The 25,123-nt window shown below is 31.8% G+C and overlaps 1 protein-coding gene across 5 annotated transcripts in view; it reads left to right on the plus strand.

Annotated features, from left to right (window-relative positions):
• The window catches only part of LOC132721821 (homeobox protein 2-like), a 75,128-nt gene extending 50,005 nt beyond the window's left edge, over positions 1-25,123 (plus strand). For 2 of the 5 annotated variants that reach the window (XM_060706192.1, XM_060706194.1), the window contains 7 exons: positions 10,428-10,575; positions 10,856-10,965; positions 12,084-12,101; positions 15,974-16,078; positions 16,764-19,946; positions 20,757-20,885; positions 23,126-25,123. In XM_060706192.1, coding sequence (XP_060562175.1) covers positions 10,428-10,575; positions 10,856-10,965; positions 12,084-12,101; positions 15,974-16,078; positions 16,764-19,946; positions 20,757-20,885; positions 23,126-23,335 — 3,903 coding nt within the window. In that variant the 3' untranslated portion in view covers positions 23,336-25,123. Of the gene's footprint in view, positions 1-6,142; positions 6,265-10,427; positions 10,576-10,855; positions 10,966-12,083; positions 12,102-15,973; positions 16,079-16,139; positions 16,274-16,763; positions 19,947-20,756; positions 20,886-23,125 lie in introns of those variants that run through there. The other 3 variants (XM_060706191.1, XM_060706193.1, XM_060706195.1) reach the window with 3 other exon arrangements.

Here is a 25,123-nt window from a genome sequence, read left to right on the forward strand (position 1 = left end):
TTTTCCAGCTAAATTCTCTTTCATGTTACTGTATATCATTGATGTAATTACATTATTATGTTTCAAAAACCCATTTGATGTGTCGATGTTCAATAACATTTTCCGAAGGTATGCTGATTAACATCTGATAATTTCCGAGGAAAACAAAATAGATAATTTGAATTCTGAGTTTTTTTCTGAACTACAATGCATTCTAATATTAATTGGGTGATGAATAAAGCGCCCTTTTATAGAATTGTCATTGGTTTTATTTATATTACGTGCAAGATAGTCAATATCTTTGTTTGTACTCGGTGCTATTTGTTTTCTGTTTAAAAAAAGCTTGCGTACTATTGATTATGCTATTGTCTGATCGCATTCCTGTATAATTGTTTATAATATTTTATTAAATTGTTATGTTATTTGCCATTTATCTCAATTTCTTATTATGTTAGGTGGAGACTTGGGTTAACTGGGATATAAAATCATAAGACAATGATTTTTCAGAAATAAAATGGAACCAGTCTAGTTTTATGTTTTCTTTTCATTCTTTTATTTTTGTCTTTGTTTAAATGCAACAGTTTGAAGAATGAATGACGCTGGAAAATATCATATTGTTCAAAACAAAAATTCCTTCTTTTTAAAATAGCTGCACATTTGGAAGACAAATAGTGGATCCTTTTGTTATAATTTCGCTGTTGAGATCTGAGGTTGGTTATCATTTTTCTGAAGGTTTTCTGAAGATCGTTACTTGAGACATTCAGAATTCCTTGTTCTATATATCAAAATAGCTCAATAGAAAGAGCAATCACATAGGTGTTAAAGGGGTCACTAAGTCCATTATTTTTCCAAATAAGCCAGTTGTATGGACTCAGATCACCGAATATGAGTAAGCATGGGCTAATTATTTCAGAGGGTCTTGTTGGAACCTCCCAAGAAAGCCATTTATGTGGACTGATTACAGAGAGGTGATCAAATCGTGTTTTAAAATCGATCAGAGTAAAAACTAGAACATGAAACTCACTTGTTCATCATCAACATCATGCCACTCAAAACAACAGTATCCCTAGATTTCTTCAATGTTGGTTAAGTGTATGTCAATGTCTAAATTATCTAAAACTGTCTGAGATATTACTTAAAATTTGAAATTTTTTTTCCCAAAAAAGGAAGTGGTGGGGGGCCCTTGTCTTCGAAGCTGTTTTATTGTTTAATTTTCCCTTTTAGGGGCCCCGTTGCCCCTTCTCTTTTTCTATGAAATTTTTCTTTTTAAACAGGTTTACTGTACTAATGTGGATTGCAATGCACTTCATATTTAACTTTTGGGGGGGCTTGCTACCCTTTGAAATATACGTCAAACCTTTTAAAAGTGCCTTTAATCAACCCGGTTGGCAGTATTATCATTAAGGGGTTTTAAACTTACTAAGAAGGATTTTGTTGGGGAAATTTTTGGTTTTTTTTATGCAATAGGTTTACTGTTTTTAAAAAAGGATTGCAATGCCCCTTTGGGGGATATAAAATGTCAAACAAATTAAAAAGCAAATTTTTTGTTTTCACAATATCATCTAAATCAGATAACAAACATGTGTTGCACATTTATGAGATGATGGATGAATTGAAAGGTGACGGCCATTTATTGAATAGAAAATTGATACAAATATCACACTTTAATGTGATCAAATATAAATCTGTTGTTTGTGTCGTGAATTGGTGCCGGAATGGTGTCAGAATAGTGTCGGGTCAGTGTATAATATAATAAATGTATCAAATATCTAGTGACTGCTCTACGGAATGTCACCTGTGAAATGCGACAGATTTGCTATTCATAATTAGATTTTAGATGTCAGGTAGGTATTTTATTGGAAAATATTTTGTCGGTATATCATCGGAATTAATATCTGTTCAGTTTAGATACTACGTGATGGTGTGGTGATAGTGGAGAATTTTTTTTTTAATACTGATTAAATCATATTTGCATTAGATATACTGGAATGATAGAAATGAATTTTATATGAAATAATTATTGTGACTATTGGATTACTGCATGGAAGATTTTGAAATTATAATGTTTGGTCAATATGGCATTGTGGCATTTTAACTACATGTATTTATGTGAAAATTAAGGTTAAAGCAGCATGCCTCCAGATTCATGCCATTAAATTTTCATGAAATATTTTTAAAAATGTATTTAAAAGTAAAAATGTTTTCATGTGAATAAAGAAAGTAATTTGCAAATTGCAAATACCTTTTTAGTTTTACAATCTATGTTAATTACCAAATAAATGTCAAAGTATGCAAAAAAAAGAAGCTTTTACTACATTAGTCAGGCAGTAGAAATATGGTGATAAATACTGCAAAGTCAGTCAATCATTGCATGTAACATGTAAATTATTAGCTGAATTGTAAATATTTTTACTTTTCTAAAAACTTTGATACATTTTTCTTTAAGTTGATATTCTTGAAAAAAATGTTGGCTTCTCTGTTGGCATGCAACTTTAAGGGTGATGACCTGAAGTTGAAAGTAAAGTTTTGATTTTGATCAAAAAATTTAATAGTTTTGTAGATGGTCAAATGGAAATTTTGTGTTTAATGTATCTTTGCTGCAAACTAACTATGTTTATTTTTATGCTAACTTCAGATTCTTGTTTTGTGATGTTGCTCAAGGTAACGATTATTACCCAGGGGATAATTTGAAGCCTGGTACCAGATTGATAATCATTCTTTTATCATTTAGATATGTAGAGCCTGGTACCAAAGTAATATTCTAATTATTTACTTGAGATAAAACAAAGGCAATAAAATTTACCGTGGATCAATGATATCGTAGATAAAAAGTTTTGTTTATGATTTGATCAAGTTCTGTGTACTCTTTGCTGGCAGAAGTTAATATTGATATTCTTTATGTTTTTTAGGTGTTTTTTTCCTGCCACTGTACTTTTTAGTACATTGTACCTATAGGATAGTGTTCTGGACTATATCAAAGTCGGATATGTTGTGCAGTAATTTTTTAATGTGAATCAAATGCAGTTTGCAATTCAGAATATATTTTGATGTGCCATCACTAGATAATCTGAGATACTTTTTGTGTGGGTCAGAATCTGGCAAGTAGGGAGATATTGCCCATACACAAAATAGCACAATATCTCAATGCGAAGTACAGTTCCTAATGGAAGGTTGTTTGAAATAAATTTATTAATACTCACTGGTTCATAATATGGAAAAGGACGGTGAAAATAAAATGGATTTTTTAATTAATGTTAAATAAATAAGGTTTACTTTTATTCGCGTGGTACGATAATTAATATTTGGAATCGGTAAATATTTTAAAGTTTTGTCGATTATTTAATTTATACATATATTCTTAAATGGTTTTGTAAAGGGATAATTGATTTTTTTTTTTGTGATGTCAAAATGAAAAGTTTGCACAATCCTGAATTCCTTGTTTAAGTAATTAAAATGTGGCAATATGCCTTATAAATATGACAAAAGTTCTTATTTTCTGGTCTAACTATTATGAATGTTGAAAAAAAAAATTTGTATTACTCTTGTGTTTTGAATACATAAAAAAAATAAAAATTTAGGGGTTAGGGTGGGGGTAGGATGGGTTGATAAATTTTCACTCTTGATATTCACAAGCTAACCAGCAATTGAATACATAAAAAAAATAATGAAATAATGTTTTAAGGGGGGTGGGGTGATAAATTTTTCGCTCTGATATATTCAGGCTAACTTAAGCATTAAGAGTTATAATGCATTGTCTTAGTCACGAGTATAAAGCCAGGCATGTTTGCACTTCCAGGTAGTCAACAACTAGGCTGTTCAATTTCGATAAATTTTGATAAAAATCCCTCAAATTTATATTGGACTGTTCCAAATTATAAGCTGGACAAGTTCATTTCAGGAATTCAGTATGAGAAGGATTGAATGTTAACAATAACGAGACTATATTTTAATATGATGACAAAATTATCATCGTGCTTGAATAAAAAGATAAACAATTCGTCTTTCTTAATCATTATAAAGTTTACAGACTACGCGCCATGCCGTCATGCATACTTTGGTCTTTTATGTCAAAATTGTTATTCAAAATTGATATTCAAACAGTTGTAACTTAAACATTGTACGTATCACAAGTATTATCTCGTGGTGGTTTTGTTTGTACGCCCAAGGTCTATCGGATGGCACCCTGCCGATTAATAAACTTTATGCTGTAAGGACTTTGTTTCCGTTATCAAATCAACATCAGGTGTGAATTAATTTTATATATCATAACTCAGAACACGGGTGGATTTTTATTCATACGCTGCGTAATATCATTGTACAAGAAATTGTTTTATCATTTTAATCGTGATTTGAACATAAGTGTAATATTTTTACATTACATTCGCAACATACAGGATTTAATTTTTTGAATGGAAATAATTTAATACAAAAAGTTTTGTTGCTTATTTATTTGTGAAAAGCAATACAAAAATTGCGTTCCAGTAGTTAAGTTGCAACATACGGAATTCAAATGTTTGAAAGTTAACATAGTTTTGGTGTGGAAAATTAATATGAAAGTTTAGCCCTCAATAGTTTTACATGAAAATTAATACAAAATTTTGGTTGTGATACTTTTGTTGCATATATGAAGATGAAATTATGTAAATATTTAATTGCGTACTATACTTTGAAATAGTAAACTGGTATTATCAAATGACTCTGCATATATTAATGTTAGTCAAATGTGGCTACACATGTAAAGGAAAGTTAATTTGATCATATTACTTGATGTCGTAAAAAATTTTAAACTTCCGAATCAATGTTTTTAGAAAGGAAACAATTACTGAAGTTAGGTATTACAGTAGTTTTAAGGATCTAGGACGATTTATAAGAATGGTGTTGTTGTTTTTTAAACAGATTTCTTAAAAATAATTGTGGAACTAAAATTTAGAGTGGTAAATGTAAATGGAAACACGAAGATGTGATAAATTAACCTATATTTGTAAACTTGTGAACATAATGGTGGTTTGATATAATACTAGAGTTGTCAATGATGACGGCTGTGAACAGTGAACAATTAAACAAGCTGTTGTAAATTAGTGAACTGTTTATGATTTACATATAAGTGTTTCTAAAAATTATATTAACGATTAATTGTTTAATAGGAAAAAGTGATATTGAACAAGAACCTTTTAACAGGAATTTGTAAATTGTTTTGAGGATGTTTGAAATATCAGTGAACATAGAATAGTTTATGGGTTTTGAAAATTGGTGAACAGTGAGCAACTGGTATGCTATATTGTTAACAGTTCATAATAAGTATGCTTTATAGTGAACAGTGAACAACTAGTGTACTATATAGTGAACAGTGAAGAACTGGTGTATTATATGGTGAATAACTGATATATGCTTTATTGTGAACAGTGAATAACTGGTGTGCAATTTGGTGAACAATGCACCACTGATGTGCTATATTGTGAACAGTGAATAACTGGTGTGCTATTTGGTGAACAATGCACCACTGGTGTGCTATATTGTGAACAGTGAATAACTGGTGTGCAATTTGGTGAACAATGCACCACTGATGTGCTATATTGTGAACAGTGAATAACTGGTGTGCTATTTGGTGAACAATGCACCACTGGTGTGCTATATTGTGAACAGTGAATAACTGGTGTGCTATTTGGTGAACAATGCACCACTGGTGTGCTATATTGTGAACAGTGAATAACTGGTGTGCTATTTGGTGAACAATGCACTACTGGTGTGCTATATTGTGAACAGTGAATAACTGGTGTGCAATTTGGTGAACAATGCACCACTGATGTGCTATATTGTGAACAGTGAATAACTGGTGTGCAATTTGGTGAACAATGCACCACTGATGTGCTATATTGTGAACAGTGAATAACTGGTGTGCTATTTGGTGAACAATGCACCACTGGTGTGCTATATTGTGAACAGTGAATAACTGGTGTGCTATTTGGTGAACAATGCACCACTGGTGTGCTATATTGTGAACAGTGAATAACTGGTGTGCTATTTGGTGAACAATGCACCACTGGTGTGCTATATTGTGAACAGTGAATAACTGGTGCACTTTAATGGTAAACAACTGCATGATATATGCTATATTGTGTACAGTAATTCTGACTAATTCAGGATATACATACATAATGAAACCATGACTATAGATTAAGAATGGTTTGGATAGTAGCCTACTCTCAGAATACAAGATTACAGAATGTAGAAAATAGTAATTTAAATTTAGGGACTGATCCAGAAGAACAAAACAAAGATTTTAAGGTAAATATTATAAAAATAAGACACAAAAAAACAACAGCTTAAAATATGTGTTTGAAAAATCAATACAGCCAAAGTGTGAATTTAAATTGTAACTAAAATTTAAGGTTTCATATATTTTTTATATTGTAACATATTGTGCATTTGAGTATATATAGATTTAAATGGCTGCTTGACTGTTCAAGTGTAAACTATCTGGGTATGAAATTGAGATATTCTGCCTATCAATAAAAACAATTTTTCTTATCTTTATTGAAAAAAATTGATATTTAATTTTAACAATTAAAGCTTCATGCCTCCACATGAGTGGAAATAGTTCAAGAAAATCAAACTTGAGAAAAATGTGCTAAGTTTTTAAGATACAAGTAAATAATTTACATCCAATGCGCGATAATTGCTTGATTTTGCGGTATTTATTTCTACTGCGTGACTAAATAAAGGCAGTTTGGGCTTAATTTAGGCATATTGTGACCACTTTTTGGTAATTGACTTAGATTGTAGGTGCCATTTGCAATGTGTAAATTACTTCCTTTTTAACTTTTTAACTTCACATTATTTATACTCTAAAAAACATTTTCAAAAAGTTTAATGAAAATTAGTATGAATTTGGAGGCAAGCTGCTTAAATATGTTGTTGACAGTGTTTTGTGCTTCAGTTACACCCCATACAAACTCAAAACCCTTCTATATCATATGCATGGCACTTTTAGTTAATTATCTAATTCCTAATTAGATATTAATTAGGTCGAATACCATTCATAATAATTCAAAACTTTCTGTGAACGTAATATAAGCCATATTTAGACAGGAATTAGACAGGAATTAGAACACAAAATCGTCAGTTCAATGAACATTTTAGCACTCTATTGTGAAATAATTCTTTAATCACAATCAAGCGAAGTTAACACCAAATTTAAAAGTCATTAGTAATATGTTAAACTACAACATTACCGTATAATTTGTAGGAATCTTGCCAAGTAAAACTTATTAATCATAAAACAGGTTTGAAAAAATAAAAGGGTCAAAAGTTTCACTTGTTTTTTTCTTTTAGTAGTGGGCATAACAGTTACGCAATCCTAGCAAATTTTAATTATTCTGACGCAGAACTGTTTTTTGTTGTATCAGTTAAGGTAGACCATGGGTAATGGGCACCATAAGGAACTGTAAAATTGACAACATAGGACTGTTATATGTCTTCAAGGTCACCTTTATGCAAAATGTAAATAAAATTTACCGTGTGGTTTATGAGTTATGGATATATTTCTGAACTAAGACTTTGCCATTAAAAGGGCTTATTTTCAGAAATGAGGAAACTGTAAATAATCTGTAATATCATCATTACAAAAAATGTTTTTCTATTGCTCATTGTTAAGAAACAAATAATAACATTCAGGTAACACATTACACAAGCAAAATGTTTGTTTCTAAACAAAATGTTCTTAATATGTATAAAAATGTTACCCTACCCCACCCACTTTTAACACTAATTTTACCATTTCCCTATCTAAAATGCCTTATTCAAAATATCCCTAAAATTTATCGAAATGAGGGTCTGTTTTCAAAGTTTGCCTAAATTTTCTCAAAGGTATATTAGTTAATCATGCGAAATATAAAATACTTTTACCGTGTAGTTTTTATTTTATTGAACTTTGAAAATACCTGGTATCATATTTGCTATAAATTTTGGCATTATTTAGCAAAAAAAATACCTAAAATAATTATATAATTTAAATAAAACTTTTTTTCTTCCATAAGGGATCAGAGAGATACATAAATAATGTTAAAAAGAAAAAAAGAAAGAAAAAAAAGTTGCCCCTTCTGGGGATTGAACCCACGCCCCTCAATTTCAATGTAGTTGACAAGCGATTCTAGCCTGTTTGAATACTCTTCAATATGGAGGTAATGCATTACCCATGGTCTACCTTAAGTAATATATTCAAACTTGACTTTACCAAATAGCAAGAGAGTTTTAAAAACAACTTTTCCCTACTCAATCCGTAAAATTTCTGTTTTATGTAATTTATTATGTAAATGAAAAGATTACATGTAAACAAAATTGTTAAAACTTAAAAAGAGCAAGGGAGCTAATTTCGTACTCATCCCAGCACTGGCATATAAAGTGTCGGTGAGCTGCTTCTTTGTCTTCTTTGATAATTATAGGTATTTAATATTTAATAATTATAGGTATTCAGTTAAAACTTCACTCATAATTGTAGAAGTTGAAAGAAACGCCCACTTTTTCAGTCTCAAGAATTATATATAGCACTGATATTTATTTAATTACCCCCCTTTGTAGCTTTATTTTTACTGAGTTACTCCCCCTTTTTTATAAACTTAGAAAAATCAAGGGTGAAATTTATTCAATTTAGCCCCCTTTGTGACCTTATCTTTACTGTGTTATTCCCCTTTTTATAAACTTAGAAAAATTCATACATCACTCAAGCATGAAATTTATTCAATTATCCCCGTTTGTTACCTTATTTTCATTGAGTAACTCCCCTTTTTTTGTGAACTTAATAAAATTCGTACATCACTCAAGGGCTGATAATATTGAGCATGCTGTCCTGTAAAAGCTGTTGTTTAATGTTCATGGTGTCCATGTCATCTAAATAAACTATGTATAATGTACCAGGTGGCGGTTATCTTCTGGGTTAGGAGATTTCACAATTGTTATACAAACATCTCTTGTTTATTTTACAGGGTTTTTTTGGTGTCACGTTTAAACTTTTTGCCCTTAAAATAACATTAATGCAAGTATATGAAGACCATAATTATAGTCTGATTTTTACTTTATTTACAAGCTGGCTTAATTAGGTCTGTGCAATGTTGTGTGTGCCCTATTCCAACTTTTTTGTAATTGTATAAATAAATTCTGTTATTTTATAAATGGACACTGTATCCTTGAGGTTCTGCCCTTAATTAAGAGAAGAGTTTCAGAGTCTACTGAAGACATGAAATTATTCTATTATTATTGTCATTAGAAGTCAAGGGGCTTAATAGGTCATTACAACAACCTCCATCCCTAAAAATTTTTTATTTGGAGCAAGAAGTTGAATATTATTTTTTGAGTCCATTCTGACAGGAACTCCTTTCATGTGTCCTTAATGATATTCACCTTTATAAGATTTGAAGTAAGGTAATACATTACCATACTTGTTTTTCTGTTCATAGCGGCTTATATAGATTTAAATTCCTTGACCTTTTGAAAGGCATGTGGCCATTTTTAGAGATTATAAATTCTGTATGTGTATTTTACACCATAATTGGTCAAATTATTTTCACTATTTTGATTTAAAACAAACTTTGTATCGGTCCCATATTTTTTTTTATATAAGTTATAGAAGTTTAATGATTGATTTAAGATTAATTTTAGTGAAAATATATACATGTAGACAGGTTAAAAGTGTTTTAAGACAGGATGGGAATACTTGAAAAAATGGTAATGCGACTAAAAAAGTGATTAGATGCAATTTGGATTATCCTATTTCATTAATGTGTATAAAAACAGGTTCTAGGGTATGAAAATGAGTGTTTTAAAACCGGTTGTATGGAGTTACCCTATTTTTGTGAAATTTATAACTTGGATATATGATATATTATTATCCTGCTTTTAACTTTGATGTCAATTCTTATATTACATTGTATCATATGTGATTAATATTTATGAAGTATATAAGAAAATAATCATTATGATAATACTGTAACACAAACAGGCAGTGTAAATGAAGCTAAGCTTTTGTAAGAAAGGTTTTGATGTTAATTTTTCAAGGTTATTAAAAAGGAAGGAGCCTCCATGGTAGAGTGGTTATAAGGTCTAAGACTTAAAGTCACCAAACTATTTCCGTTTTAAGTTTGAATCCTGGTAAGGACTTATATTAGGTTATCACGCTGCTTGACCTTATTCACTTTGCATAAGGATAGTCAGTGGTACACTTGGGTGCCTTCTTGTGATTGAAATAATGTACAGAGGCCCACCTGAAGTCCTCAACCACGAGGAAAGCCCAGGAAAGGCATCATGTGATTGTCATCATGACACTTGATATCCGGCACTTAAGAATTATCAGAAAAAAAACAAACAACAAATTTGTTATAATTATATAATGCATATTATGAAAACAAATTTGAAAATATTTCTTGTAGATAAACTTTTTATTCTTCTTTTTGCAGGTAAAATGTGGGGCTGTCTATGTCACAGATGAGGACAAGACTAAAACAGTTACCAAAAATGTGATATCATTGTCATCCGCATCAGAAGAAAAGAAGAAACAGAAATCTTCCAAATACACTGTTGCCATTGGTTCAAGTTTTGGTCATGGTAAGTGTCTATCAATCTTTGCTTTTACAGCATGCATTATTTTTCAGCATGTTTTTTAACAGCTTTTGTTCCTGTAGGTGTTAAAACAAGATAGTGTTATATAGTAATTATAACATATATCTGAAGTAGAAAGAAAAGAATGTTAAAAGAATGTCTAAAACAGCAAAATTGAAATATTTATACATGAGAATGTTTTGATCTGGATAATAGTTGGCTGTTTATTTTGTATAAATGATTTATAATGTTTTTACATTTAAGGTTTGCTTATCTTATTTTTCAGTTCACTCATTTTTGAAGGACTCAGACAATGTTTTAAAATCTTATGAGAAAACCCAAGCTGAAGACAAATGTTTGCTGCTGATAAGAAAACCAAAGTCTGCATCCAAACAGGTAAATTATCTCCCATTTGTAGGATATAAACAATACAATAATACATTATCTTCACAACTTAATTAAAATGTCTTTAACTTAAAACACCTTGTTGACATTTTTCAGGAGTTTTGAAGTTTTTGTTTTTTTCAAATCATCAAAATATGACAAATTTTTAAATCATTCAGATTTACAAAGCTGCAATTATGGAATTTCATACACATATCTTCCTTCTTGGTTATTTTGTTCATGAAACGGTTTGTTCTAAATAGTTAACTTTGAAGTTTTTGGGGTCAGGGGGGTGGGGCGTGGGGGGAAGTGGGAGGGAGGCTTTTATGACTCAACATGCCACCAGTATAAAGCCAGATTAGCTTGCACTAATCCACGCAGCCTGTCTGACCAGACCCTATGCTGTTTGATTTCGGCAGAATGTAGTCTAGTACTGATGTAACTCTCCAGGAACGATGGTTAGGAAACTACCCGCCTATATGACTGAAATACTGTTGAGTAAAGGCGTGAAATAAAACAAACAAACAAAACAAAAATGTCCTATTTAGTTATTCGAGATTAAAATCCCTCAAACATGGGACAAAATAATGGGACAAGCAACTACTAACTAGATAAGCAGTCTTACGGTGGCATTTGACAGCTGATCAATTGATAAGCAAAGTATATTTAGATAATATTCTAATGATGTAATCATAAAAAAAAACCACATAGCTTACTTTTTAAGATTTTCATAACATTATCCTATGACCATTTAAATACAAAACTGAGGTGGCTGAAGTGTGGTAAATTTTGATGTGGCTTTCTGCCATGATCCAGAGTGTAAACTTCGAAACCACCACCACGTTTGCTCCTGACTGGATGGAAAGATAATGCGGTGCTAGTCATGTAATATTATGTCCTAGCTCCATCTCATAATGTACATTTATAACTGCTCTTGAAAAGTGTTAACAATTTATGATATTATACATTTTATTTTTCCATTTTGATTTTATTTTATCATTTCTTAATAGTTCCCTTCCATATAAATTGCATGCTAATTTTATGTGTAACCAAATATGCATGCATTAATTAAAATAATGTAAAAAAATATAATGCTTTAAGTCTGAATGTTTTTTCTACTATGATTTCAGAGTTTTTTCTCCTTAAAGGTATAAAATGAAAAATACATATAACGAATTTTTACCAGTTACAATTAGTTTATATGCCTTGCCTTTATTATATATCTTTAAAATTATATTTGAGGTCAGTTTATATCTAACTAAATGGGTTTGGATATTTCTAGATTTAATAGCACAGTAGAAAATAGTTGTTTACTTATTACAGCTCTGATATGGCTTTTTAATTTAAGATACCTATCTTGGAAAAAATCTTTTATTTGTAGTCTCTCAAAATTATTTTTTAATTTCAAGAGTTTTTGTTGAGAATATACATTCTTTATTATTTAATACTGAATTTTATCTTGGACAGATTTTTATGCATCAAGATTATTTTTGTTAAGAAATAAAACCAGTTTGTCCTTAATTTATTCATATGTTCCATTCTTGTGTCCATTTTTCAAAGTACATTCATTTATTGACTCAGATTTCTGAGATATTTTCTGTGGTGTTACCTAATATAGTTTTGCAAAGACACCTAACCTTGGATAGGGTTTTAGCTAAATTTTGTTAAGGTCTAGGTCACTAAGGCTAAAAATAGATTTTCATAATATTTTGCTTTATAGTTAGGCCATGTTTTGAACTTTGACACCAAGACTTTTCAGAGGTATCAAATAATGTTACCAGTAATGTTTGCTATGTACAGAAATAAAATTCTTTCCTTAGGTAAAATAATTTCGCAACTCAAAAGAAAAATTAAAAAATTAAAAATTGTTTTAGTCAAATTCTGTGATTTAAAGATAGTATTAACTAAAAGCTTGTAATTATTAATATAATTTGAATGAAATTTTGTAATTATTAATATAATTTGAATGAAATTTTGTATCATACAGAAGTAAACTGTATTTGTGAAAAAGGGGGTAATTTTGAATTAGATTTAAACTGACCTTCAAATAAGATATATATTGAAATAGTTTAGGACCCTAGACATACACTGTCGTGAAATCCAAATAATAAAAAAAGGATATAAAGTCACAGTTTGAAGGTGCCCTTTGCAGGCGTTTCAAAGTCATAAAAACCTTCTTTATTCAAATAAATAAAAAGATTCCAACTTCATATTAAATCAGAGTAACAGATTATTTTTAGGGGATTGAGAATCTGTACATTTTAATAAAAATCAATGTTCATCACTTCATAATTCTTAATTCAAGAGTAAACTAAATTTTGTGACAAGTAACTCATTTGCATTTCTGTTTGGCAAACATAATAACTATAGACCATAACATGACTATGTACATTTAGTACTTTATCACCACCACATAAAATAATTGTGTACATTTAGTACTTCACCACCACATAAGATTACTATGTACATTTAGTACTTCACCACCACATAAGTTGACTATGTACTATGTACATTTAGTACTTCATCACCACCACATAAAATGACTGTGTACATTTAGTACTTCACCACCACATAAGATGACTATGTACATTTAGTACTTCATCACCACATAACATGACTATGTACATTTAGTACTTCATCTCCACCACATAAAATGACTGTTTGCATTTAATACTTCACCACATAAATGACTGTGTACATTAGTACTTCACCACCACATAACATGACTATGTACATTTATAGTACTTCACCACATTTTAAGATGACTATTTAGATGAAGAAAAACTTCAAGTTACTTTAGTCATACAATATCCCTATAATTCATGCTAATTTATAATTCCTTTACCTGTGTATAAAGTTAGTGTCCTCGCTTGTGTTATATATATAATAATATTCATATACAAATGTATCAATATTAAACATATACAATCATGTATGCTTTACCTTATAGGACCCATTAGGACCTCATGTAGAATTTATTTATTATTCATACCCAACTTATATTGGACCAATAGTATTATTATATCCATTGTAGCAATAATTAAACATTATGTATTATTAGTTCTCCTGTTTCAAAGAAAAAAATCACTGAGGCAGCTTTTTCATTGTGCAAAAACTTTAATGTAGCTAATTACACAAATCAATTTTAAAGGTATCAATAAGAAACTTGTAATGCTTGCTTATCATGAAAATGCACAGTAGTTTGACAAGGGGCATCATTCTGAAAGCTATATTTCCAATGTTTAACTGAGGCTCTTAAAGAGACAGATTCTTAATTTTTATGATCATGAAGTCATTTTGTTTGAACATGACTCATGAAAAAAATTTCCGCATGCCATCTTCATCTTAAGATATTGTCTGAAATTATTTTTCTGATTTTTGTAAACAGGTTTAATGCCATAGTAGGTACTTTTAGAGAATCAATTTTATACTCATTCATTCCTGTGAACTCAAGGGGAATAATGTTTGCTAAATATGTCATTAAAGCTGCCTCCAGCTTTATTAAAGGTTAGAGATCTTATTTTAGATAAACCATTTCATCATATTGTCAAATCAAAAGAATCAAGGTGGAAAATGAAATTTGCTGTTGTTAAAATACATGAACAATAAGGAAAACCCTTGACACCTCTTATATACTGGTCCACTCTATAAATTAGTAAAGCGGACAATTTGTTTCCCCGATCTTTTATTTTTAAATTAACATTACTGTTGCTAAGAAGCTGTGTTGAAGAATTAGGCTTAACAGTGATATGATGCACCTTTCCAAGATAATTAGTTTTAGAAACAGCACAAAATATTGTTTTTTAAACAAAAATAGTAGCTGAATGCTGCTCAAAAAAATAATCAGATGTCTATGAAAATCTTTCAGAAAACCATTTCAATTGCAAAACTCTGTCTTTCAAAAAACCATTTCAACTGCAAAATTCCATCTTTCAGAAAACTATTTAATTTGCAAATTAATATTAAATGGTTGAACAAGAGTGACAGTTCCAGCCTTGACCCTCTCAAGGGACATCTTTACATTACAGTCATTACATTAGTTTTGCAGGAAATCTTCCAATATGATCTTATATTTATTAAAGAGTGTAATAATTCTTCAACTTAATTGTTATTAAACGCTTCAAAATCTTTGACATGTCAAGATGTTTATTATTAATTTCTTCACGGTTTAAGGGCTAAAAGTATTGGCTTGTCAAGAAGTTATTTAATGGATTAAGTGATTGATTTTTCCAAGAATTAGAAAATTGATTCCAATTAAGGCAGATGAATTATTGAACAATGACAAATATAACTGATAAATGACATCTTCGTGCTATATGGAAATGACAAAATTGTCAACAAATTGATTATTAATTGATAATTCATTTAATCTAATAGATTGTACATAGATTATTTATCGATAATTAATTTAATCTAGTAGATGGTAGATTATTTATTGATAATCAATTAATTTAATCTGATAGATTGCATGAATTAAGAAAATCAACTGCCATGTTGGTCTCTGATAACCTTTAACCCTAATTGATAAGTGGCCACTCATTTATGAATTTGTTCAATTAGAAATAATTAACTGTATAAGGTCAGGTAGAAAATGATACCATAATGATGTTAAACACGTGATGTTGGTTTATTGTTTTTTCTTTAATGAAAATTGAATATTTAATTTCAAATATATGAGGGGTAGATAATTGTTACGAGTTTTAGATAAATGGATTCTTTGTTTAATCTACTTTTACTTTTGATATTTCACCATAAACATTTTTTTTTTTTTGGTTTGATTTTTAAATATTTATTTTTTTGTAAATAGTTAAGTTGATCCAAAAAAGATGTTTTGCAATAAATTGTGTTGCTTATACTATAATAAACAAAATACTGCATATTTTTAACAAAGGAGATATCATGATATTATCATAACATTTATTCATGATTATGATATGTTTGAAAGCCATAAGTGATATTTACTTTTTGCTGTGACACAGGAATATTTTGTATATCAAATGTCAAGCGATTTTTTTTTCAGATGTTGAAGGCACATTCCTGGGCAGATGTCAGTGTGAAAGACATGCACCTACGTCAACCTGATGGTTCCCTCAAACATGATCCTTATAAAGCTTTCAAAGACCGGGTACCAGTCATATTTTATTTTATTGTTATTACGTTTTAATAGTTATATAGTAGTTTGCCACTTGCGGAGAAATTGGTTATTATTGGTGAGTTAACCAGGAAAGCCTGTTAGATGGATATTGCCGAGATACAAAAAATGTTTTTTAATCGGAGTAAAAACAAGAAAAGCAAACAGTGTATAAATATATGGAATAAGGTAAATGAAAATCTGCGACACTAGGAACTTTTTGCTTAAGACTGATTTATGAAACAAATGAGTTTGAAAAATACATTTGAAAAAAAAACAACATTTGATTTATTTGGAAATAAAAAAAAGAAAAATGTTGTATAAACATAATATAAATAATTTTTAAAAGACTAAAATACATCAGCTCAGTGCTGTAATGCTTTTCAATTTGAATTGAATGTCAAGAGACCATAATTATGATTAGATATTAAAGTATAGATCTATGAACTGAAATGCTGTTTATCACATTTTGATGTATCAAGTTTCATACTTGGAAGTTGAACATATTTAACAATTTATATATAAGATCTTATATGTGTTGTCTGTTCATTTAGACAGACTCTAGGAAAGCTTCAGAAATAGAGCCTATTTCAGGCTTTTTGTAACATTTCTGGGGCAACTTTAATGCAGTGAATTGCACATAAAAAAATTACACGCTTTTAAAATATTTTTTTTTCAGTTTAAGAAGAAAACAGACCTAAGTCTACCTCCAGAAGAATGGAATACTCTAGCTAGTCAGAGTGCTCCTTTTAAAGGACCAACAGCCAATCAGAGCTCTTCTTTCAAATCCCAATCTTCAGCAGACGACAGAAAGGAAGTGAATAAAAATGACATAGTGTCTAATAAACCTCGTTCTGAAGACATTCCTAACTTATCTAATTCTTACCCATATATAAAGAAAGGAAATAGACATATATCTCAGAGTTTAGCTGATTTGACCGAATCTGGTCAAGAAATTAACAATAATAAAAATATGGGTGGAGCTTTCAGTCAAGGTCACGCCCATGGAAGGCCTAAAGGACCGCCTCCTGCTGTTCCTCCAAGAACTAATGCTAGTGATATAGAGAAATATAATAAAAATCTACAGCGTTCACAAAGCGGAGATAATCTGAACTCCTCGCACAATAAAAACACAAATTATGAAAGAACTGAGAATAAACCAGATATTATATCTAATGTAAATGTAAGGCAAAGTCCTGGTGATAAAATTAGGGATACAAGGCCAGAAGAAACTCTGCAAATGAGAATGAAACATGATTCAGGATTTCATAGTGAGGCTCCGTTATCTAGTGATGAAATGTACGATTCTGGATTTAAACAAGATTTAAGTAAGAGTGTGCAGAACGGAAATCATATGACCAGTTCCCCTAAATCTGCCAGACGGCAACAGAATAGCAATAGAAATATGCCCAGACATAATTCAGATCCTAGGCAACAAAATGTTCCAAGTGAGCATGAATATCGTTCCAAGGGACCAAGCCCAGGCAATTACAAAAATAAAGGACCAAGTCCTGGAAATAAAGACATTAGATCCCAAGTCAAACAATTGGAATCTGCGGATTCTAGACAAGTGCAAAGGAATCAGAGTAATGGTTCAGAGAATAGAAATAGACAGAATGAACAAGGAAGGGTTAGAAATGTACCAGGGGGTCAGTTTTATCCCGATGGCAACAGGAATCGACCAGTTGAACAAAAACAGACAAGTTCTGATTCAAGAAACCAACAGTCATATCGTCAGGGTGGTACAACTGGGTCCAAACAACATGAAAACAGACCTAGATCTTCTGAGAAAATAGTGCAAAGACGGTCAAATGAATTCAGGGATAGAAAATCTTTGCTTGATGTTAGGGAAGGTCATGTTTTGACAATTGACAATAAAGAATCTGTGATAAAGGCTCATTCTTTGGGGGACCTAAGTACGGGTTGTGCTTTCTCTTTGGTTGGTCAAAAGAAACCGGATGTTCCAGGAAATGAGCCTGTGCTGGAATTCACAGGGACACAGTTGATGAGGCATATAAGAAATTATAAAGAAATGGCCTCAAATGGTAGTGGTGGAAGTTTACCATTCAGAGGTAAAACTCTAGATGACATGGACACTTACAAACAGTATTACGGTGATGGACAACCATCTACCAACGGCAATAACGCTAATAAACTGAAGCATTATGGGTCTTTGCAACATTTACCAATGTCTGTGGAAACAAATAAACAACAGAGTGGTTATAACCAGCCAGTTCCTGTGAGACATAGAGAGAAAACTCCTCTAAAGCCACGAAGATGTTTGCCCCAACCTCCAGGCGACGTTCAAGTGAAGAAAAAACAGATGACCGATATAATGATCAACAGAATGGGCGTGGACAGCAGTAGCACTAGCCCAAGTTCTAGTAATTCTAACAGGGATGGTTCGATTGAACCAAGACCAGGCGGAATAAGTGCAACTCCGTCAGTGTCTGACCGTGAAGTTTTTGACTTACTCCATAGCAGCAAAACTGATTTAGGATGGAATATGCAAGGTGTTAGAAATGTGTGCAATATTAATAGTAATAATAATCACAATAATAGTAGTAGTAGTAGTAAAAAACAAACTCCTGCCTCACAAGTACCTCCTAGTTATGGTGACACAATGCATAATGCTCTACGCAAATCTGGGTCATTCGGGTCACATGAACATGGAAATGTGCCGCCCTCTGGTGGCAGACTCAGTGATTCTGGGCAGACGACTTTAACATCTCAAAGTACAATTGATTCAGGATATATAACAAATGACCCTGACCCAGAAACATTATCTACCTCATCCTATGCCAAAACATTAAAACAGTCCGCTCATAATATGTACACTTCTCATAAACTTTATAAACCGACAAAGGGAGACCACTCTCAAAAACAACCCACAAGTTCCAAGGGAGACCATTCTAATAGTTCTTATATAAATCCATATAATCAAAAACATGCTAAAGATTCCCATACAAGAAATTGGGTAGAAAATCATCAAGGAACTTATATGAGTGATCATTTGAAACTTCATTTACAGCCAGTTCCAAGTAATGAAAAATTAAATAATAACAGCAATGATAAGATGGACAAGAATAACAATAGACACCCCAAAATTCCAGAAAATAAAGTGACAGAATTAGACCTTACACAGAATGCCCCAATAAAGCCAGAGCGAACCTTTCAGTATGGGAAACAAACTTTGGCATATCATAAATCGGAAGTATCGTACAAAGACCTAGAAAAACGGAATCAGGACCAGAACCAATTAACGTGTAAATCTAAGGGAAAATCTATTTCCATGGCGCAAGGATTAAACCTTATTAACAGTAGCTCAGAGCCTCCGATTGGTGGTTTCTTGTCGAAGTCTCAGCCAAAGTTTACTGGTTCATTAAAAGACTTGATAGGCACTGATAAACAAATAGTGCCAATAGAAACTCTGAAACTAGAAAGTGCCAATTCTACAAACACTCTTCCTGGCAGCTGGAAATTCCAGGCACAGACTCGCCCAGAGTGTAGTTTGAAATTTTTTGGAAAACCAAGTTTGTTTCAGTTACTTCAAAACTATTCTATGTACGCAGTACGGGTTCAAATTCCGGACAATTTTGTGATAATGGAAAATGTTAAACTTAAAGAGTGCGAGGTATTGTTACCTTCACCTTGGTTATTCGGGAAAGACACATCCTCGCCTCTCAGTCCAAAAGGAAGTTACGCAAAATTAGGAGGACCCAACAGTGCTTTCCGGCCAGTATCTGTTGTTAATACTTCACCAATAAAATCAGTTGCCATGGTTACTATTATGGAATTAACCAATCAGATGACAGGACTTATTGAGTCAGGACAGCTTCAGAAAGGGGATCTAATTGTTGAGGTATGGAAAAAAATATACATATTTTGTTAAAAAGTGCATTCCAATTATTTCATGATTGGAATTGTCTTGTAATTAAAAATAACTAAAAGTACAAATGCTAACAGAATATGTATGGGTATTTAAATAAAAAATAACATTTAAATGTGTTCTGATATGCAATATGGAATATATTTGGGCTCATATGAAGCTGAACAACCATATATGACTTAAGCTGAACAACCATATTGGACTGGCATGGATAACCATAATGGATTCGCATGGTTGTTCATATTGGATAACCATATTGGATTCTCATAGTGGTTCATATTGGATTCACATGATGGCTCATTCAATATCCTGTTCATCTGGTCAAAGTTCAAAATATATATTCCATCTTGTCAATGTAATAATAATTATTATTCTTATTTGATAAGTTTGGCATAATTTCTTTTATTTATGAGTAAGTAATTTTACAATGTATATTTTATGGAAATGCCACCAGCATCATTTGAAAAAGGAAAAGGCATATTCAATGATACAAATTGAGATTTTAGAGTAACTATAAAAGAAAAGCTTTGAATTCATAATTTTGAATAAACAATTTCAAGGGATTCCCTTCCAAACGAAAATAGAACAATATTGATACAGATGGATGATTGGAAATGTACATTGTATGCTTCGCAATTTATGAAAAACATTGTTTGCACGTGGAATGCCCCTATTTACTGATATGTACTATTAACCAATTTGTAAATACAATGTATGGGGAAAACATACAGACAAATACACACTGTCAAGAGTTAAATCAATGTCATACATATATATTTTCAGGTTAATGAGAGACTTGTTATGGGTGAAGACTTACCGACTTTGACAAATGTATTCCAAGCTTGCCAAGGAGAACTTCTGTTAACTATTGCCAGGGACAGGGCAAGAGATAACCATCCAATGAGAGATAAAGTAAGAAACCTTTTTATCTTATTCATGTGCATCGTTTGTGATATGGCATGGTGGTGCATATATTTTGAAGTAAAATCATACATGTACAGTATGTGTTAAATACAGGATACTGAATGAGTGCAGGTTCAATACTGAATTTATTGAAAGAGTTGAACTAAATTATATTATGCGAGCCTCTAGCAAGCAAAATATTATATTATTCAACGAGTTCTATAAATTAAGTAATGAACTTACACAACCATAATACTCTATCACATACCCAAAATAAGACTATTTAAATTGCAAAAATATCATTTTTCATTGTTTTTTGCTTGTATTTAAACTATGTTTGTATAACGTAAATGATGTGACATCAAAATATATGCAGGTTTGTGCAATAGTACAATTTTAAGGGAGTCGCCAAATCGGCACGGGTATGTGATTAATATGCATATGCGGTAAATGTTATAAAAGCAGTATAAGAGCATCAAGAATTGATTGTAAATCATTCTTATCTTTGGTATGTAATAAATAGAACATACTTTACACCACTTGTGAGTTCAAATTTCGTAAGGGACTTTGGATTCTTTCTTGTGAGGAAGCTATCAAGCTAGCTTACGGAAAGTCAGTGCTTCTACTCAGGTGCCCGTTTGTGCCTCATTTGATGCATGGTAGTCTTCAACCACCAGTAAACCTGAACATTGTACCTAAGCAAAGATAATAAATAAATGAAATAAAGTAAATAGACAATAATGTTTGTATAGTTTTAATATTTAATTAATTTAACCTGTAAATTCAGTATTGAGCCATTAGTCATTTTAAAAGATTCATATTGTTTAAATACTCCTAAATAACATTTTTAACCAGGTTTTCAATTTTGAAAATCCTGGTTATTAGATTGGGGTATGGCGGGCGGATGGGCGGATGGGCGGCTGGGCGGATGGGCGGGCGGGCGTCAAACGAAATTGTGTCCGCTCTGTAACTCTTCAACCCTTTGAAGAATTTTGATGAAACTTCAGACAAATGTTTACCACATCAAGATGACGTGCAGAACGCATGTTCGGCATGGCTGGCTCCAAGGTCAAGGTCACAGTGACATTAACATTGAAAATCCTGTCCGCTCTGTAACTCTTCAACCCTTTGAAGAATTTTGATGAAACTTCAGACAAATGTTTACCACATCAAGATGACGTGCAGAACGCATGTTCCGCATGGCTGGCTCCAAGGTCACGGTCACAGTGACATTAACATTGAAAATCCTGTCCGCTCTGTAACTCTTCAACCCTTTGAAGAATTTTGATGAAACTTCAGACAAATGTTTACCACATCAAGATGACGTGCAGAACGCATGTTCCGCATGGCTGGCTCCAAGGTCAAGGTCACAGTGACATTAACATTGAAAATCCTGTTTACATGATTTTAACTTGATTTGGCAGTCAAAGGTCATATCATCTTTGGAGGTAATTTAAAAAAGATATGATATATTATTTCATGTCTACTTTGTAACTTGAAAATTTTAAAAAATTTGAACTTTTCACAGAACCTTGGTCACCAGGTGCCCTGCGGCATATTGTCGGGGTTTTGTGATTGGATAATATTTGACCTAATTAATGCCCTTTGTTTTTTTTCCTTATATAGAATATATAGTGAACAATTTCTTCTGTGCTGAACTCCCTCTACAATTCTCAACGGATTTTGTTCAAACTTTCACAGAAGCTTTGTCATCATGTGCCCTGGCGCATATTGTCAGGGTTTTGTGATTGGATAATATTTGATCTAATTATGGCCCTTTGTTTTTTTTCCTTATACGGAATATATAGTGAACAAATTCTTCTGTGCTGAACTTGTCCTACATTTCTCAACGGATTTTGTTCAAACTTTCACAGAAGCTTTGTCACCAAGCACCCTGGCACATATTGTCGGGGTTTTTGATTGGATAATTTTTGACCTAATTATGGCCCTTTGTTTTTTTTCCTTATACAGAATATATAGTGAACACTTCTTCAGTGGCAATTCCTCCTACATTATTCATGTTTTACATTGCACATAGTTACATTGTTTGTTGCTTGTATTTGTATTTCAAATACAACATATTTATCTGCAATGGTGATAATTGAAAACCTGGTTTCATGGCATTGCCATGTTTCTTGTTTTTAATAAAATTGCTGTGTAATTATATCATTTTTATGGTAAGTACATTTGTATATTCTTTTTTTATCGATTTATCGATGTCATTTAAAATTATTAATTAAACTTTTCAGAACTCAACATCCCCAACAGACGAAGATTTCCGCAGAATGGAACAAAAAATTAATGAACTTACAACTGAACTTCGCAAAAAAGACCGCACTTTGAAGCAGCTGAGTGCCTTGTTGCCATGGCCACTACCTTCATCAAAGGGAAAGAACTCTAGTGGGAAAGATGATGAAGCGTATGTGTGTTCTCTGAGTGAAGATGAATTCATTGTGTGAAATAGAATTTGTTTATTGTATTTATGTGTTAATTATCATGTTAGTACAGAAATCTTAGGACAGTTCGTTATATTCTGGATTTAAACACATCAGGCGTTCCTGATATATTGGATTTTAACACATCAGGCGTCCGCAATATCCTGGATTTTAACTCATCAGGCTTTCGTGATATACTGGATTTTAACACATCAGACATTCGTGATATACTGGATTTTTAACTAATCAGGCATTCGTGAACTACTGAACTTAAAGTCCTCAGAAGTTCGTGATATGCTGGATTTTAACTCATCAGGCGTTTGTGAACTACTGAACTTAAAGTCCTCAGATGTTCGTGATATATTGGATTTCAACACATCAGACGTTCATGATAGACTGGATTTAAATTCACTAGCCATTCGTGATATACTGGATTTAAACACGTTAGGCGTTCGTGATATTCTTGATTTTTTCTTATCAGACGTTTGTGATATACTGGATTTTAACACATCAGGCGTTCGTGATATACTGGATTTTAACACATCAGGCATTCGTGATATACTATATTCAAACCATCAGGGGTTCGTGATATACTGTATTCAAACCATCAGCCGTTCGTGATATTCTTGATTTTTTCTTATCAGCCGTTTGTGACATACTGGATTTTAACACATCAGGCGTTCGTGATATACTGGATTTTAACACATCAGGCGTTCGTGATATACTATATTCAAACCATCAGGGGTTCGTGATATACTGTATTAGAACCATCAGGCGTTCGTGATGTAGTTGATTTTAACACATCAGGCTTTCGGGATATACTTGATTGTAACACATCAGGCGTTCGTGGTGATATACTGGATTTTATTACATCAAGGGTTCATGATATACTATATTTTAAACTCATCAGGCCTTCGGGACATACTTAATAAAACTCATTAGACCTCAAAAATGTCAGATTTTTTTACAGTCATTATTTTATAAGGGAGATGAAGATTTTAAGGAAGTGAATTATCTCACTTAGCAATGGTTAGTGTCAAGAATTGAAACAAATTGCAGATGCAACACACTGTTTGTTTTGTTAAAGCACTGATTTGGAATCAAGAACTATTAACTGTGTCAGGGCATTTGTATTGCTACTTACATGTATATGACTTGGCCTTTGTTTTTTGGCAACATCTTGAATAAAATAGTAATATTTACACAGTATATTGATCGGAAATTGTATTTGTCTCCAGTCTATTTAACCAGCCTAGGACATCACGATACAAGGACGCTTCAGGTGTGTTTTGTTCCATTCTGAGCCGAAAATAAAAAATGCATCAAGATAGTCTTACAATTTTAAACATTTTTGAATTCAGATTGTTTTCTTCAAATATAACTTACAGTATTAAAGCCAAAGTTGGCTACGTCTGGGACATACGATAATTATCGTATGTCCCAGGCTACGTGACTGACGTCATTTGGGGTCATCCTGAGAAATAGGAAGCCCTCGTATTCAATACAAAATTTATTTCTGTGGAGATCATATTTGTGACACATGCAGTAATTGTATAGCAAAATATATAAGTCTACATGTATAGAATAATATCAAATATCGTAATTTCTCGTCAAACAAGTTTGGATGACGTCGTGCAGTCTATTCTAAAAAAAATCCTATTCATATGTACAGTATATAGAGTATATTTAGCATTGAAATATTTATAAATTTGAACAGTTTTGTTAGGGCTGTGCCTTCTATGTGGGTTTTACAAATTGTAATGCCATTAAAGTTTTTATGATACAAAAAATAAACTAGAATGATTATATTTA

Source organism: Ruditapes philippinarum, unplaced genomic scaffold (genome assembly GCF_026571515.1).
Source record: "Ruditapes philippinarum isolate M1 unplaced genomic scaffold, ASM2657151v2 ctg3765_1_1_1_1, whole genome shotgun sequence".
Lineage (NCBI taxonomy): Eukaryota > Metazoa > Mollusca > Bivalvia > Venerida > Veneridae > Ruditapes > Ruditapes philippinarum.